The sequence below is a fragment of the Chrysemys picta genome, chromosome 2 (genome assembly GCF_011386835.1).
Source record: "Chrysemys picta bellii isolate R12L10 chromosome 2, ASM1138683v2, whole genome shotgun sequence".
Lineage (NCBI taxonomy): Eukaryota > Metazoa > Chordata > Testudines > Emydidae > Chrysemys > Chrysemys picta.
In genome coordinates this window covers 45,080,698-45,100,118 of record NC_088792.1, presented here as the reverse complement: position 1 = coordinate 45,100,118, position 19,421 = coordinate 45,080,698, and the positions used below count along the sequence as shown (strand labels likewise).

The 19,421-nt window shown below is 42.5% G+C and overlaps 1 protein-coding gene across 1 annotated transcript in view; it reads right to left on the bottom strand.

Annotated features, from left to right (window-relative positions):
- ZNF804B (zinc finger protein 804B) overlaps positions 1 to 19,421 on the bottom strand; it is a 364,064-nt gene that overhangs the window by 8,253 nt on the left and 336,390 nt on the right. The window contains exon 3 of the mRNA XM_065586988.1: positions 1,678 to 1,808. Coding sequence (XP_065443060.1) covers positions 1,678 to 1,808 — 131 coding nt within the window. The remainder of the gene's footprint in view (positions 1 to 1,677; positions 1,809 to 19,421) is intronic.

The following is a 19,421-nucleotide window of genomic DNA, read 5'->3' as shown; positions in this document are numbered from 1 at the left end:
TCACAGGTAAGTGTATTTCATTTAATTAAGTTGTATGAAAACCCAACTTTACCTGAAGACTATTCTACTGCAGTCATTCTTAGTAGAGCAGGTCAGGAATTTTTTCAACAAAATATTTTTTGATAGAAAATGCTCATTCATTGAAGCCTGATTTGGAGCAGGGTCTTGAAGCTGGTTCTCTCATATCCCACGTGAATGCCCTAATCGCCAGACTATGGAGTCAATCTCTCTCATCTACGTCTATGCATTGCGGGGAGGTGTCATTTCCAGCTTGAGGTGACATACACACTCTAGCTTTGATTGAGCTAGCACCTTAAAAATAGAAGTGTCGCTGCAGTGGCTCAAGCAGTGGGAAGGGCAGGCTGCCTAGTGTACTATCCCATCTGAGACACGAGGTACATACTTGGGCAACTAGACCCCTCACCCCAGTGCTCATGCCACTGGAGCTACATTCTATTTTTAACACTCCAGTTTGATCAGAACTAGAGTGGGTGTGTCTCCTCAAACTGCAAATTACAGCTCCCACTCAACATGTAGATGTACCCTAAAACTCTGCTGTTGGAGCTGCTCTGTTTTGTATAAATCATTGAATATTTATGGGCCAAAGAAAGAGAGAGAGAGTGATGTCATAGCCTGGTTCAGAGCAGGGACCTGAAATCTGCATCTTCTATATCTCATGTGAGTGCCCTACCTACTGGAATATTGGTTACTGTGGGTTCTTGCACTCATGTTTTTTCACGAGGAGTTTCAAAAGATCTCATTTTTGTTCTCCATCAAACAGAAAACAGATTCTGAAACCTTGAAGATTTTCATGAAATAGAATTATTTTTTTTCCAGTCAGCCCTAATGCAGAGTGCTAAGTGACAACTTCAACCTTTTACCCCAAAAAGATTGAATTGGCCTAAAATCGTTGTATAGTACACCATGAATGTTATTATTTCCACTGTACTGAAAACTTGGTTTGTTTTTAACATAAGAATGACAGTTTAATTAACCCATTATGGTCACAGATTAACATCAATTGAAGGTCTGGTAACAACCTACTCTGTTGAAGCATTTAGTGTATGTAAGTGTCATTAAACAAAAAAGATTTGTCAAACATAAAGTTTTATTAGTATAAACATTGTACTGTACCTCTGTTATTATCATCAGTTTAACTACAGTACTGGGTAAATTTAACTGAGCTAATTACATCTGTTTTTCATTCACACAATGATACTGTCATTTACTCTAGAGAGAAACTACCTGAATAGCATAAGTCTACTAAAAGTAATGAAAGGCTTTGCAGACTCAATACAGAGTCATTAAGGTCTGTTTAGCCTTTTCCTTTCACTCTCTACAAACTACTAAGAGTTATACTAGCCTATTCAGGTCAATTTTAATAAGATAAAATGCTGATCTTGTAAAATCATCTTCAAATCACTCAATTCAGAGGAGATTAGATTAACAGGCTACAGGGGAGAAAAACACAAAACCTTCAGATGCCAAGTAATTAATTGAAGGTCTTTCAATTTTATGGTTTTCAGAACAGGAACATTTGGAGTCCATGATAACTAAAAATGGGTTACAGTAGATGTGCTCTCTGTACATTACAGAAAGCAGGAATAAAAGTTAGAGATTTCTTCTGGGAATGAGGAAAGAGGGTGTTAAAACGTAACATAAATTTTAAATACTTGCCATTCAGACTGCTTCCGTAATTCAGCAAGCTGGTGGAGCCGCTTGAGTGCTTTTTCCTGTTTCTTCTCATCTTTCCATGACTTTGAAGCCACATTTCGAGCAAATTCCCTTTGTTTTAAATCTTTCAGTCGCTGTGTGAAAGGAGTAAAAGGGAAAGGATTAAATATGTACAGAGCAAATGCATTTCTTCTTACTACATTCTTGTGCTCCTGCTGAAGGCAATGTGCAACAGGAGATAATAAAAATGTGCTTAAAATAGTGTCTCAAGTGAAGATTCAAAATATTATTTTCATCTGATGTAACAAAATAACAAAACTATTTATGGCTGGTCTCATACAGGCTTACATTAGATGCAGATACACACACATGCACATCCACTTATGGATGGATGTACATTATATATGAACATTATGCACACATATGCAGAGTGAGATCCTAGCCCAGTTGAATTCAGTGGAAGTTTTGCCATTGCCTTCAAACAGATCAGGATTAAATCCATAATATGTATAAATCTACTTGTATAAACTCACATGTGTTTGTATATAATATGTGGCATAGAGATATTTGTGCGGGGCTGTATACTCATGTGAATAGGTGTGTGTGCATGCATGTGTAGTATTTAAAATCCCAGTTGTAATTGAAGGGAGAAAAGGGGTGGCCACACTATTTCATCAGGCATCTTAAATCTCTTATGATCAAATTCACAACATTTCTATGTACCTGATATGCCTAGATTTCAGAGAATTAATGCTGAGCAATGTATAATGAAGCCATATTATATAGGTTCTTTGAATTCTTTAGTTCCCCAATGTTAATATTTTAATTACGAAGTTTTGCACAGGTGATACTGTAGGGAAAAAAAGAAAGAAGCACTCAGCACAAGAAAATGATGACTGCGTTCTTAGGGAATATGATGATTGTCTATCTTAGAACTAATTAAAATCTTTAAGACTCATAGGCTGCAGTGCCCATTTATAACTAACTCTGATATGAAGCCAAGTAGCCCATCTAAATAATAGGTGATAAGGCTTTGACTGATGGGTTCTATTACTGTAGTTGCAGCGCACCATACACAGATTTTACTGGTTGCCAACAACTGTCAAGTTCAACTGGCAGTGGAGTATATCTGAACCAAAGGTGGGGGAGGACAGAGACTGCAAGACCACCTCCCATCACTGATCGGAAAAAGATTCAAATACAAGTTACTTTCTCCCTGACTGCCTTCAGGAAAACATAATGGCAAGTTTCACCCTGTTTTTAAATGCCCCAATTTTCCTTCACCACCCAGACTTCTCCATGTGACATCACCCAGTTCTTCTACTTCCCACAACTCCTTCATTGTCTCCAGCAAGCCCGCTCTCTACCCTCAAATCCCCATGTGCCTCTGAACCCATATCACACTTTCACTCCCCTGTCTGTCTGTCTGTTAGCAGCAGGTAGAGCGCCAAGGGACACAGGCCTGAGCACTGCTGCTGAAAGCAGCCTCAGACTGTCTTCATCCTCCGCTCTGATGATTCCCCTCCTCTCTACAGACCGCCAAAAGTTGGTGGATTACATGTTGTCGTCTGCCAAGGCTTAAAGTTGGGAGGAGGTATCCCTTGTCTCTCCTTATATTTATGCCCGAGGATCAGTTGGGTTAAGGAAGAAGTGGAATGCAGAAACTGTGTAGGGGTCACTTAATGACACTATAGGATTTGAGGAATGGAGATGGGGCTGTCACATCATGATGCTCTAATGACAAAAGTATAACAACTATGGAATTCATGGTAGCTGCTGACATCCCACTGCCAGGAGAGATAACAGAACTGGCTTACCAAGTAGTATAAGAAGCACTGGTCATGGAATCAGGGATAACTGTCTTCTAAACCCGTTGTGCCAAATCCATCCATAGAGGTCTTTAATTAAGTTATACCTAGAATGAATATGGCTAACTGGGTTTCATTGAAAAGCCCTAAGTGTTCTGTGGAAAGTACTCAGAGCTATATTTGAGGGCCACCACTAGGAGTTTCAGACTTAATATTGTAGCATCAGGGTAAGTGAATGGAGACTGCAACTCCATATTGTCTAAAACCGAGCTTCTCAACCTTTTTGATACCAGGGACTGGCTTCATACCTTCCTAGACTGTGTCAGGGAAAGCTCAGAGACTGGCGCCAGTGCATGGACTGATCATTGAGAAACACTGGTCTAAAATATCCAACACACTTTAATGCTGTCACAGTCCTCGCACAGCAGTGTCTGCCTCCCCGTAGCTGGCAATATGTGGCACAACCCTCTAAAAGAACATTTTGGTTCAATCGTATTCCCCCTGCTCTCTCTAAACCACACTGTTAACCAAGCTATTGGGGAGGAGGAAGCCCATAACAATATTTATCCCTTTCATATGAAGGGCTAATCTAAAGTAAAAAGGTGCTGAATGCCAGGATCCCATCTACAGTTTGTAAAATAATAATTATGTATTGTTCAATGATAGAACCTTTTAAAACCTTTAAAAAGAGTTAGTCCCTCTCCTTACAAAAAATGGGCAAAGGGAAAGCCAAGTGGCATTAGTATGGTCTTACTTGAAACCTGTCAGAAAAGTAACCATGTTAGTCTTTCCCAGGGCCGGCTCCAGGCACCAGCACAGCAAGCAGGTGCCTGGGGTGGCCTATGGAAAGGGGCAGCACGTCCGGCTCTTCGGCAGGAATTCGGCGGCTGGTCCTTCCATCCCTCTCGGAGGGAAGGACCTGCTGCCGAAGAATGAAGCGGCGGCAGTAGCTGCCGCCGAAGTGCCACCGATTGCGGCTTTCCCCTCCCTCCCCCCGCTTGGGGCAGCAAAAACGCTGGAGCCAGCCCTGGTCTTTCCCTTCCGAGCGTCAAGGCTAAAAACTGAGTATACGGCAATTAAATCTAGTTTTATAGCAAAAAATTAGTATTAGTAATAATCTGTCTGATATAATTTCCCCTTTCCTGAGCAATAACAAATGCCTGAGCCTTGCGGCTCAATTTTCCATTGGAGGAGACATCAGTGACATAGAGTCTGGATATTGTTTTAATTACACATCTCTATGAGTTCTGGAATGGAGATGGTCACAAACAGCATGCAGGAAATCCTTTTTTTCCTCAGAAAGCTCATCCAGCAAGCAGCAACTCTTCCTTAAGAATTTACACAATAAGAGACCAAATAAGACTCTTATGTTTCTTACATGGTTCCCTCAACCCAGAACCTCTCCTGCCTAAAAGTAACAAAACATAGCATGTCTTCTCAAGACTGAGCATTTGCTCACATGCTAAGAAAGAGAGCTTGGAAGAATATATGTAAAAGCTCTACCTGGAGATATCTAACATAAGGTGGGGAAAATGTAGTAGCTCTCCTCCAACCTCCACCCACAAATCAAGCCCCGCCAAATGTTTCAAAAAATCCCCCCATGGTTTATCCATGAGCAGCTAACATGTTCGGCGGCCAGCACATCCCTCAGCCTGCGCCACTTCCCGCAGCCCCCATTGGCCTCGAATAGCGAACCTCAGCCAGTGGGAGCTGCAATCGGCCAAACCTGTGGACACCGGAAATAAACAAACCATCCCAGCCTGCCAGCGGATTTCCCTGATGGGCCACATGACAAAGGTTGCCGATCCCTGTGTTAGTTGATTAACACATTTTCTAACAGGATGTATTTTTTCAGTGGACACCAGCCAGCCCTCACAGTAGGTTGTGCACATTCTCATAATATGATCTTTCCTTTCCTTTCTTACCTGCTTTGAACAGAAATGAATTAGTTAACAATGTTGACATTTAAATTATTGTAACTGGGCATATGAATAAACACTCCATAAAGAAAAATGGGGCAATTCACACCTCTCAGAGCTATCATTCCACCCTCTCTGCGTTCTTGGACAGACATCACAACAGTGGTCACGATTGGGTCCAGATTTTTAAAGGCATTTGGGCATTGCTCTACTCAGCATTGCAAGACCTAAGTGCCCTAGATAACTAAATACCTTTTTCAGAAGTGACATCAGGGACTTAGGAGCCTAAGTTCAATTGACTTTCGAGGATGTGTCTGTCTCTATGGAGTGTCAAGTTTAGTAGAACTTGAAGGTGCTTAGTTGAACTGCCTGGAAAATGGTATTTCCTTCCCACAGAAAATTGGGATTTTTTGGATAAACATTTCATTCCAAATTGGGAAGAACTAGCAAAAAATTGAATTTTTTTCACTAGAAGAAACATTCTAAAAAATTCCCTTTTGGGTGAGACAAAATGGAAATTGTCAGCTTACTTCCAGCTGCAATGACTCCCCAGGCAGCTGCCTCCCTGTGCTGTTCAATTCTCAAGGGTTCTGGCTTCCTGGGCAGTTGGGCAGCCCTGAGAGGCAGCTGCCATGGGAGTTGGGGCATCGGGGGGTGCCGGGTGTCCATTAAAAGTTTTGACAGAATCGACACGTTCACACGGAACATTTCTATTCTGTGGGATCAGAATCTTCCATCGGAAAAGCGTTCCCCTGGAAATTGTTTGACCAGTTCTAGTGCTCAGTACTTCAGAGGACTGGATACTGAAATTGCACATCTGCTAATCCCTATTTAAAATAATGAATCAAGCTTTCAATTTCTTGAAAACTAACCATGTACTTTTCACCCACTTTCTTAAATTTCCCCTTTCCCCCATGCTTGTTCCCCATTTCCCACTGCAGTTTGGCACAGGTATCCTGTGGTGCCCTTCTCTTCTGAACACTTCTCACTCTCTACAATTTACAATACAGATTAATGTGTAAAACAAGTTATTTTTTAACCCAAGAAAGCAACTTCCATTTTAACAATATTTTACAGACCAAACTGTTAAATTGGATTAGAAAAAAATGAAAACCACATTTTTCTGACATCTCTCCAAACTTAACAAGAACATAAAGTTATTCAAACAATGAAGATCTCATTCTCCACAGAACAATGCAAGTAGCCCTTATTCTTATTAACCTGTTCTACTTGAAGACAGGGCAAAGAAACACATTTGAAAAATGTCCTTTGGTGACTCTTGCTGAATTTTAGCTGTCACCATGAGCTGCTCAGTGGCACACATACAGTATTCATGAGGAGAAACAGAAACAGTTTCTACCTGTCAAGGAAACAAAGAACAATGTGAAAGCTAGTACTGTGGAAGCAGGTACTGAAGAGTGGTGCCATTTCACTTCTTTGACAGTCAGGATTACAATCAACAAAGCAAATGGACCAGCACTAAGAATAGAACACCTAACTGTATTTTTGCTCTCTAATGGCATACAGTAAGTGTCAATGAAATAGGAAAAAGAACACAAAGAATATAGCTACAATAGACAGGTAGTTGAGAACTCATCCATGAGCGACTAAATCCAAAACTTAGAAGCACGTACCAGGTTGACAGAGAGAGTCTTTCTCAACTCATCAAATCAAAAACTTGCAGTGGCACAGCACAGTCATTATATGGTCATCTCAATTAAATGTGTGGACTATATTTGTAACACAATGGGCCTGCATATTTCAATTGCTCCTGTAATCTACTGATGCTAATGACACATACAACCATACTGACATGCACTTGAATGCATGGTGGTGCTGAACAACATAAAAATCATTGTGTACCTAAGTGTGAGCATAGAACCAAACAGGCGAACCTGGCAATTAATACCTATTTAAATGTACAGTTGCATTTTTCATGTAATTAGGTGCTTAACTGGGCATCTACATTTAGATATGTGTAATAAATTATGATTCATTTATTAGCTCTAGTGCTCTAGTGTTTCTCTTATACCTCCTACAAGTAGCATTACCAAGAAACTATAGATTTAAAAAAAAATTGTGTATCATGTTTTTCTAATTTAAAATTTTCCTTTGTGTTGAACGTTTACAACATTGAAAAGATGGTTGCCATAATGAAAGTTACTCTTGTTATATAAGCATGGAATATTAAAATAAAAGGAAAAATATTCACTATGATGGAAAATGAATGATAACACATCTTAGTTATGTTGGAGCCTATATCTAGTACTCTTAGTCTTAGAAGCTGATGTGTACTGATTCTCCTCTTACTGTGTGTAATAGCTGGTGAATAGCTCCATTTATGTCAGTGGAGTTACACAGGTGTATGTGAATGAAGAATCAGACCCATAGACTCACATTCAAATTATATCTCACAGTCCAAGTAAAAACAAAAAGTCTCCCAAGCCGGTCTTGAGGACCTTTTTATTCTGTAAGACATGGGCACAGTGCAATGATCTTGCCTTAAACTTACATGGACCTAATTGTATAAAACTTTAACTGGAATTTTACTATTCTTATGTGAAGTGCATCAAGCCAGACAGTGCAAAGCTCTGGCTAGATGTATGTGCGTCAGTGCCTCGCTGTCCAGCCTGCACAAGTGTTTGTGATTGTTGCGCTCTAGTGAATCATCTGAAGAAAAGATAGAAGTCCTAATGTTGCTAACAGCTAGTGCTAGTTCTCCTTTAGCTACAGTAATAGAGGCCTGTCTCATAGGAGTTAAAGTCCTGAGTTTTAGTCCTCATACTGCAGATGAGTGGTTTAACTGCTGTCTGTACTTTTGCAGCCCTATATTGATTACAACAGTGCCACAAAGAAGTAAAATGTATGATTTTATGTTTTTGGCATGTGTCATGGAAAAAAATAAGGAGAGAGAGAGAGATCTTTTTACCCTGTTCATATAGTATACAGAAGAAGGGCTAGTTTTTCAAAGTACGTTTTCAGAATCAGCATTTCAAGGGTATAAATATGACAAATGATAATAGCTGTGAAAAATGAAAGGCTGTATTAAACTTCTGCAAGGATATCCTGCATCACAAGGTGCACGGAAGATCTGATCTCCTGATCCCTACCCCTCTCCCTGCCCCTGGGGGTGGATGTCTGGCCTTCAGTGCTCACTCTCTCTGGAGGTTCAGGGACGAAGGGAGCACAATGCTGGGGAGGAAGCTGACTATCTCTTTGACTACACTGCTAGGGATGACCTTTGGATCATGTTCCAAACAGGTTTGATTGAGCCCTTGCATACAACTGTCCTGGAGATGTCAGGCCAAATCAATCCAGAAGTGGCATAAATGGTGATGTAAAGTATCAGAGGGGTAGCCGTGTTAGTCTGAATCTGTAAAAAGCAACAGAGGGTCCAAGTGCATCTGAAGAAGTGAGGTTCTTACCCACGAAAGCTTATGCTCCCAATACTTCTGTTAGTCTTAAAGGTGCCACAGGACCCTCTGTTGCTTTTTATGGTGATGTAAGTTATTCAATGAGGACTAAATTCAGTTCCCCATTTACACTGGTGTAAATCTGAGGTAACTCTATTGACATTGGAATTATGGTGATGCAAAGAGGAAGTAAAACAGCAGATTTGGTTCCACTTTCCATACCCATTTAATGCTAAATGGCAAATTAGTGCAAGTTAAATAAATAAATGGAGATATCCTATCTCCTAGAACTGGAATGGACCTTGAAAGGTGATTGAGTCCAGCCCCCTGCTTTCACTAGCAGGACCAAGTACTGATTTTGCTCCAGCTCCCTAAGTGGCTCCCTCAAGGATTGAACTCACAACCTTGGGTTTAGCAGGCCAATGCTCAAACCACTGGGCTATCCCTCCCCCTAATTACTTTGTCACTTACATTTAGTTTTTTATCAGTTTATTCCCAATCTATACTAGTAATATTCGTCATTTTATAATCCGCTGCTAGCCCAGAAATAAACATGGGAAGTGCTCCCACTTTATGCAGCAGTTGGCCGAATTTGGCCTGTCACATACAATGAGATTATCATGTTTGAAAATGAATCTGCAAATTCGTGGGTTTTATATACAAAGCCATATATGTTTTTACTTTTTAGCATACTGATTACTTCGCTCAAAAGCTGGGTCAGTGTCTTCTAAACAAGGTCATAATACATGGGTTAAAAACTGAAATTAAAAAGACAACATGCTTTTCAATAATTGTACTCTTTTAAATGGCCCTAAACTAGAAGAAGAATATATTGGAGCCAATAACATTATTTGCAAATTAACTTCAAACTACAAACCATCAAATGAATATGATAAAGTTATTACAGAACATAATTAGGCTCTGTGTCTGAAGCTTACAGTATTAGCGTCTAAGCAGTGGGAGGGGCGGGGAGGGAGAAACAGCAATGAGGGAATTTGCTTTCACCATGGCAACTGACATTCTAAAAATAAAATTGAAAGGCTATTACATACAGGAATTAACCATGAGAAATGTAACTTAAAATCAATGCATAATTTTTCATTTGTTTTAATTATAACGAAGTACTACCACAGATTACTTTAAATGTGTGGTAGATTGTAGGACAGTCAACCTTAGCAGATAGGCAATTGTTACGTGGAAAGTTTAAAAGAAAGCAGGAGGGATAGCTCAGTGGTTTGAGCATTGGCCTGCTAAACCTAGGTTGTGAGCTCAGTCATTGAGGGGGCCATTTAGGGAACTGGGGTAAAAATCTGTCTGGAGATTGGCCTTGCTTTGAGCAGGGGGTTGGACTTAAGGTCCCTTCCAACCCTGATATTCTTTGAAAATCTGTGTCAAAAGATCAGAGGGGTAGCTGTGTTAGTCTGGATCTGTAAAAAGCAACAAAGAGTTGCACTGTGGCACTTTATAGACTAACAGAAGTATTGAAGCATAAGCTTTTGTGGGTGAATACCCACTTCATCAGATGCATGTCAAAAGAGGCATCCACAATGAAAAAGGAGGCCAGGGAGATTTTTTTTTCTTCTTTTTCTTTTGGAGAAATCACTTGATACACTTGTCCTTCAAAGAACTGTGTAACTTGTTTTTCCAGGCAACTACAGTCCTATAAGCATAGGCAGTAGGAGGCTGGGTCCAGAGGGGGCTCATCCCTGACCCCCACCACATCTATCTCTGCCTTGTCATTTTCTGAGCCATCCTTCCACATGCACCTGCCCAGCTCAGCAGGTGAAAGCCCCATGTCCAGCAGTGCCAGGAAGGGAGCAGGATGGGGCATTGGTGCGGGGAGGGTGCCATCTTTGTGCCAGATTCCCCACAGATGGCACTAGATACCTCAGTCATGGGAGTGGGTGCTGGCTCCTGAGCAACGTTTCCTGGGAAGGTTGAAGTTTGAAAAGTGGCAGCTGTGGCAGATCCACCAGGCAGGGAGGCTGAGTAGCCATGTATGGAGTGGAATACGGGAAGGGGAGCTATTGTGTCCAGGGAGTCCCAGCAGGTGAATGGAAGACACCTTTCTGAGGTGAGATCCCAGGGGGTTCCACCAAGGAGGAGACGGGGCTGGCACAGAGCAGATAATAAAGTCCCCACACTGGCAATCAAGATGAGATTCTCTTGGGTGGGGCCAAATCTTGGGGGAAGAGTAGAGATCCTGAGAGGATAGGGGGAGAAGGGGAGACCCAGGGAAAGGGATGGATACTGATGCCTGGCCCCATGGGACAGGAGCTGCCACTACAGGGTGAGTGCAGAGGGAAGTCCTCCACAGAATAGTTTCAACAGCTGCCTATGCCTATAAGTAGTAGCTGCCATGATGTAGGCTTTCACTGCAGCAGTTGATGCATTAAAACTTCGCTGAAGTGAGAGTTTTGTCTGTGTCTGGCTTGTGGAGAAGAAGTCCCTTGTTGGCAAGATTAAAGGGGTGATTCATCCCACCATTGGTATCGTCCTCTGATTCCTGCTGTCTTTGAAAGCTGCAGCTAAGTAGAACCACTCAGTCCTGCCCCCTCAAGCTGTGAAAAACATTTTGGCGGTAAAGAATAGTCTCTTCCAGTGTCTCTGAGCCAGATTCTGTTGTAGACTAACAGGCTGGGCCACAGAATAGATTTGTCCCTGGAGAGGGATTCAGCCAGTTCTTCCTCCCTGAAGAATGGGGTCTCTCTTATTTTTGGTTATTGCTTCCCTACATCCAACATTTGAGCCCCCGGCAGAGAGAAACAAGGTTGGGGAGAGTTGAACAAGAAAATAGTTAGGAGGAGTAAGGTCAAGTTAACCACATCCCACAGGAAAAATAAAAATGGCCTTTCACCACTTCAGGTAATTACAGACACAAGAAGTGGTAATATCCACTTTCTGCTGCATCTTACAGTTAACAAGGATGAAAATGCCAGGTCCAATCTAGTGAATGGAATGTTTTGGGTTTCTTGTCTAGGAGAGGTTACTGGTTCAGAAGAGATTGCAAGCATTGCAGGTTTGTTAGAAGAATTAAATATGAAATTAATTAATTCATTCACTGCCTACCACCAGCAAGGAATTTGGGGTTGTGGTGCTTTTCAAGCAGAGTCATTTGGCAGGAAGATTGACAACAGGGTAAACTGGACAATTCAGCAGCCAAAAGTGTGTTGGTTTGAACTGATAAACTTGAGAGGTTGTTTTAACATTTAACATTGTAGGCCAAATCTTGGGCCTCCATGCAGCATTTAAGTAAAAAGCACTGGGGGTTAAAGAGCCCACTTTGCAGCCACTCTCCATCTGCTGGAGGCTTTTGTTATTTCTAGTAGCGGTTGAAACATTACCAAACACATAGGTAATATAACCCTCCTTACTCCTACTTGATATTTCCTTGTTTATTCATCCAAGGATTGCATTAGCCCATTAGGCCACAACATTGCACTGGGAGGGAACTCATGTTCAGCAGATTATCCACCTTGAGCCCCAATTCTCTTTCAGAGTCAACTGTAAGTATAGCCTACATTCTTTGTTCCTAGATGTATAACTTTATGTTTGGCTGTATTAAAATATATATTGTTTGCTTGTGCCCAGCTTACCAAATGATCCAGATCTATCGGTATTAGTGACCTGTCCTCTGTATTATTTACCACTCCCTAATATTTGTGTAATCTGTAAACTTTATCAGTAATGATTTTACATTTTCTTTAAGGTCATTATTAAAAATATTAATTAGGATAATGTCAAGAACCAACTCCTGCAGGACCCCACTAGAAATACACCCACTTGATTATTCCCCATTTACAATTACATTTTGAGACCTATCCATCAGCCATTTTAAATCAATTTAATGTGTGTCATGTTGATTTTGTATTGTTCTAGATTCTTAATATAAATGTCATGTGGTAAGTCTTACAGAAGTCTCAGTATATTTCACCAACACGGTCATCTTATCAACAAAACATATAGCCTTTACCCTCCTTTAATTCTTTATCAATTCAGTCCATATCAGCCATTCCATTATTTTGCCCAGTATTGATGTCAGGCTAACAAGTCAATAATTAACCAGGTCATCCTGTTTATACTTTTAACATATTGGCATGTTTGTTAACTTTTTTCCAGTCCTCTGGAACCTCTCCAGTGTTCTAAAACTTATTGAAAACCAACAATAACAGCCTGAGAAGTTCTTGGCCAGCTCTTTTAAAACTCTTGAATGCAAGTTCTCTGGACCTGCTGATTTTAAAAATGTTTTGCTTTAGTAGTTGCTATTTAACATCTTTTTTAATTACTGGTGAAATGGAAAGTATTTCATCATTATATGATATGGCTACCTCATCTGGCTTTCCCGAAATACAGAACATGCACTGCTACAGACTAGGGACCGAATGGCTAGGTAGCAGTTCTGCAGAAAAGGACCTAGGGGTCACAGTGGACGAGAAGCTGGATATGAGTCAACAGTGTGCTCTTGTTGCCAAGAAGGCTAACGGCATTTTGGGCTGTATAAGTAGGGGCATTGCCAGCAGATCGAGGAACGTGATCGTTCCCCTTTATTCGACATTGGTGAGGCCTCATCTGGGGATTTGATAGCAGCCTTCAACTACCTGAAGGGGGGTTCCAAAGAGGATGGAGCTCAGCTGTTCTCAGTGGTGGCAGATGACAGAACAAGGAGCAATGGTCTCAAGTTGCAGTGGGGGAGGTCCAGGTTGGATATCAGGAAAAACTATTTCACTAGGAGGGTGGTGAAACACTGGAATGCGTTACCTAGGGAGGTGGTGGAGTCTCCTTCCTTGGAGGTTTTTAAGGCCCGGCTTGACAAAGCCCTGGCTGGGATGATTTAGCTGGGAATTGGTCCTGCTTTGAGCAGGGGGTTGGACTAGATGACCTCTTGAGGTCCCTTCCAACTCTGATATTCTATGATTCTATGAACATGAATATTTATTGAACACGTTTGCCTTTTCTGTATTATTATTGCCATTTCTGCCATTTCCATCTAGTAATGGACCAGTACCATTGGTAGGCTTCCTTTTGTTCTTTAATATGCCTAAAAACTTCTTATAATCCTTAACTCTGCTGGCCATAGAGTTTGATTTGTGTCCTTTTGCTTCCCTTATCAATTTTTGTCATAGCTCCTGATTTATATTCATTACTGTCAACTTCCCCTTTGTTTGTTTTATACATATATAATTTTTATAGCTACTTTCACTTCATAAGCCACGTCGGTATTTTTTGAACCAGTGTGGCCTTTCTTGATTGTAGTTTTTTAGGGCATCTAATAAAATATTCTTAAACAGTTCCAAATTATCATTCACATTTTTTGTTAAAATTCTGTCTTTCAAGTGATTTTGCTCATAATTGTTTTCAGCTTTGTGAAATTGGCCATTTTAAAATACCAAGTAAATAGCTGTTTGGAGTTTATTCTGTTTATACATAACAAACATAATCAAGTCATGATCCGTTGCGCTACCATTGTGTTTAGGTACATCACTGCTGTAATAATAATGTAAATTTTAAAAATCAGCTTCTAAGAGTTCAGTAACTCTGAATGAGTTCTGACTCATTTATCTACAGCTCTTTTCTACCATCTGATCTAATGAATGTACTCTGCTTGACACCGGGGGAGGTACACGTGGGGCAGCAAGTTTAGTGTGATAATCTGTTAATTTTAATCTTGATATATACATAATTCGGGTAACAATTTACATTCCAATCTTTGGCTTGATTTCAGAAAAAGATGAACAGTTGTCCCAATCTTGCAAGGAAAATTCAATAATGACGTATTCTTCCAATGTCCTGATTTGACCTTTTGACCAACTTTCTGAGCATTCTTCTCAGTGCATTGCACTGATTAAAAAAAATGTTTGTTTCATTTATGGATTAATTTTTCAAAAACTTCATTCGGCTCCCATCCTCCCACTTCATGCTGTTGAACTTGCGTGGGTCTCTGGGAGGCAACGTCTCTCTGTGTGGCAGAATGTTTCCCGGTCTTCCCCCCAACAGTGTGTCTCTGCACAACTTCATCATCAAACGAGTGGTGCCTTAAAGGCACATCTAGTCCTTAACATACACACAAATATCTTTAATATTACAAGAGAGAACTGTTTAGTGACTCTGCAATATGTTTTGCCTCTTCTTAAATTCTTTGCCTTTCACTTGACATAAACACCCTATTAGACAAGTTTTATTCTATTATTTTGTTAATAAGCAACATTGATCTTTTGTTATACAGTGGCATGATATTTTTGAAGTCTCTGTAACTTGCTTCTTAGCCCTGAATTTGAATCCTTTATCATTAAAAGGAAAGATTGTGAGTTTATATACTCACAGCCACAATCCCTTTAAAATATGCACCAGCACAGATTCAGCATGGTAACAGTGACTTTATAGCCTTTTGACTAGGTGAGCCAGAATGATATAAGTTATTCTTAGATAAGGAGAAACAGGGCAACTGAACCCTATTCATCTTACCATTGTATTTTCTGAAACAATCTGTCATGGCTACTCTGTGTATTATTGGTTTAACTCTTTACAATAACCTTGTGCAGCTCTCTGAACTCTGGAAGTGATGAAGTATTGCATGAAAAATACTCTTGGTTTCTTAGAAGATTTTGCTAAAATAATTCTTGTGTTTCACTTGGCTAAGAGGCCAATGTAGATATACTGTAATGAGACTTGCTATTTTGCATACCTGTTCTGAGGCATGGTTAATGTTTGTTATCAGTTTCCAGGACAATTTGTTTTACTTTTAATTGGAAGACAAAGTATTCTCAGTGTGAACATACAGGATCAGATTCTGATTAGTGAAACTTAAAAGGTGTTACTCCTGATTTATCTTCAGAGGGTGGAAATCAGAATCTGGCCCACACCGCCTATTGATCTGGAAAAGCTGAATGTCTGACATAACTCGTGTTCAAATAATATGAGTGAAGTAACTGCAAAGCCAGAAAAGAAAAGAGGATCACAGGACCTGCTGAGAGAACTGAGTTTTGCTCAGAGGCAGGGGTGAAGGTAGGCCGGTATGGTGTACCGGTAAGAAGCTGGTACCAGCCCGTACGCAGCCGATGTTAAAGCGCTGCTGGGGCTTTAACTTTGCTGCCCCTTTTGCCCCCTGTCTGTGGCCCTGCCAGTAGGGACCTTACCGACAGGGGAGGGCAAAAGGGGCAGCTGCCCCAGGGCCGGTGATTTAAAAGGGCCCGCAGCAGGGGCCGGAACCCCGGGCCTTTTAAAATCGCTACCGGAGCCCTGGGCCTTTTAAAATCGCCGCCGAAGCCCCAGGCGGCGCGGGCCAGGCAGCGCGGATGGGCTGGCTGGGGGAGGCTGATCCCCAGCCCCACCCCTTCTGCCCAGAGGTCCATACTGGTAAGTGTTCAATATTACTTTCACCCCTGCTCAGAGGCAAGAGTAATCTGAGACTTAGGCTATATCTACATTACAGAGTTAAGTTGACTTAAGTTACATCGACACTCATAAACCACTGTAATTACATCACTTCTGCATGTTCACACAATGCTCCTTGTGTCGGCAGAGCACATCCCCAGTTAGTGCTCTAGTACTGACAGAGAGAGCAGTGCACTGTGGTAGCTATCCCACTGTGCAAATCACCACCTTTTCCTGTTAGGAGTTCTGGGAATGGATCGCAGTGCATCATTGGGGTGGGATCACTGCGCCAGGATGCATTTTTCTCCAGCCCATAATTCCAAGGGCTTCTGACTGTGTTTTGCACCGTTTTTCAACTGTCCCTGTAAACTTTGCTCCCACCATCTCTGCCTGAAAGTGTGGATCCTCCACTGCTCACCAGTCTTGTGATAAGTGTAATGAACACAACACAACTGATCCTACAGTATTTCATGAACTGCAACTCTGAACAGGAATCCGCGTTGCCTTCCCTGCTGTGTGCCATGGAAAGGAATAATTCAAGATTGATTTTGGCATTCACAGAGCAGCTGCACACATGGACCATCACTACTGGGCTCAGGAAACAAGCATCAAGGGGTGGGATTGGATTGTGATGCAGCTATGGGATGACAAGCAGTGGCTGCAGAACTTTTGTATGTGCAAAGCCACCTTCCTCGAACTCTATGTGGAACTCGTCCCCGCTCTGTGGTGCAAAGACACCAAAATTAGAGCTGCCCTACCAGTGGAAAGGCATGTGGCGATCACTTTGTCAAAGCTGGCAACTCCAGACTTCTACCAGTCAGTTGCAAATCAGTTTGGAGTTGGGAAGTCCACCATGGGGGTTGAAGTGATGCAAGTGCGCATAACCATTAATTGCCTCCTGCTACGCAGCAATTGGATTCCCTAACATCAGCAGGGTGATAGATGACATGCATATCCCAATTTTGGCCCCAGACCATCTTGTGATAGAGTACATCTGCAGAAAGTGCTCCTTTTCTATGGTATTGAAGGCACTGGTGGAGCAGCGGAGTCATTTCACTGACATCAGTGCAGGGTGGTCAGGGAACATGTATGACGTACCCATCTTCAGGAACACTGGCCTGTATAGAAAGCTGCATTCAGGGACTTTCTTTCCAGGCCAGAAGATTCCAATGGGGAGGTGGAAATGCCCATCGTGATCCTAGGAGACCCAGCCTACCCCTTAGTCCCATAGCTCTTGAAGCCATACACCTTGACAGCAGCAAGGAGAACTTCAACAACGGGGCAGCAAGTGCAGAATGACTGTAGAATGTGCGTTTGGCAGATTAAAGGGTCCCTGATGCTGCCTTTGTGGCAGATTAGACCTCAGTGAGGAAAATATCCCCATGGTCATAGCAGCCTGTTGTGCTCTGCATAACAATTGTGAAGCCAAGGGGGAAAAGTTTCCCCAAAGGTGGAGCATTGGGGTGGATTGTCTGGCAGCTCATTTTGAGCAGCCAGATATGAGGGCTATTAGAGGGGCTCAACGGGGCTATTCAAATCAGGGAGGCTTTGAAGCAACACTTTGACAATGAGCCCCAGTAATGTGTTTTTCTGTAATGTATTGAGTCAGGAGTTGTTTTCTTGCCACACTGAATGACCCTATAATGATTCCAGCCTGAGCGTTAATTGTAGTCTATAAGTGTGCTGATTGCCACTGTGTATGAATTTCTGTTGCAACCAGAAGGTCAGAAATAAAGAATCACTGTCTTTGTAAGTGTCGCGGGTCATGCATGCCCTGTCCCCTTTTGGGATGGGGCACGGGTTGCTATTGGCCCATGGTCAAGTCTGCATGATCCCTCTGGGTCTTGGAATAATGTGGCCTAACAACCAAAGTCAATCTAGTCACCCTCTCTATCAGGGTGGGGTGGTCTAACAGTCAGAGTTCCAATTGCCACCCTCTCTGTCAGGGCTGTGCGGCCTAGCAGCCAGAGTCAGTAGAAAGGCCCTCCCAATCAGGGATGTGCAGCCTAGTGGCCAGAGTCAGTAGAGTTGCTCTCATGATCAGGTTGGTGTAGCCTAGTGGCCAGAGTCAATAGAGCTGGTGAGGCGGGCCACCACCCCAGGGTGCCGGATGGCCAGGATAGGGGAACCTGGGCCTTCCCTCTCCACCAGGTCCCAATCAAGGGCCCTGTCAATGGCAGGGTTGCCCGCCACCAGCTCAGTGGGGATCCGGCCAAAACACTGGGTTACTTCCTACCCGCTTCTCCGCAGCTTGTGGTCCCATGATTCCCCCAGTCTCTCCCCACTCTGTGGCATCCAGAGCCTGAGGGTTATGAGTCGCTGCTATCTGATGGTCTCTGCATCATGAATGCCTGGGGGTCCTTCAGCAGGAGCCTGCAGCACACCTTGTCCTCTCCGACGATCAGCCCCAAATGAACTGGGCTGCTCCCTTTTATACCTGGCCTCCAGCAGGAGCATGCCCAGCAGGCTCGAGGGGAAATGGCCTCCTCGGCCCAAATTGAGGAATTAACCCCTGAAGTCCCAGTGTGGGCCATGCACGCCCCGTCACAGTGAGATTAAATTTTTATTAAATGGCAATACACAGATTAACATTTCTTATAAGGGACATGACTCTCTGAAGTGAGGATCTCACAGCTGTGTGTAAATCCTGCTGTCATTATGGAAAATGTCCCTGGGGTGGAGTGCGACAGGCCGGGAATGTGAGAGGAATGTATGGTGGGAGATTGGGGAGGGTAAGGAAGTCGGTCAAACACACATGTGTTCCACTTGCAGTACAATCAGGGACCTCAGCATCTCTGTTTGGTCCTCCATGGATATCTCCTCTCGACTCTCTATTATCCAATCCTGGCCCTATCTCCTCTGCTGGCTATCCATATCTAGTTTTTCATTTATTGTCTCTCTTCAGGCTCTGTGCTCACTATTGGCCTGATCTGACAATTGCGGTGCTTTGTGAAACATGTCCTCCTAACTCCTCCGCGTTCGCCTCCTTATCTGACAAAGGCGCTCCGTGGGTATGTAGCAACTGGCCCTCAAGGGCACATCTGCAGAAGCAAAAGAAACAATCCACAGAGTCAGCGTTGTGTGTGCACTCAGAGTCTTGAATCATTAAAGTTACATACACTTCTTTCTCACTTTCCCTTGGGAAGCACGCAGCACGACCAGAGCACTAAACATGGTGACGGGGGGTGGGGTGGGGTGCAAGATAGGACAAAGTGTTTGGGTAGTTTCTGCTTTGG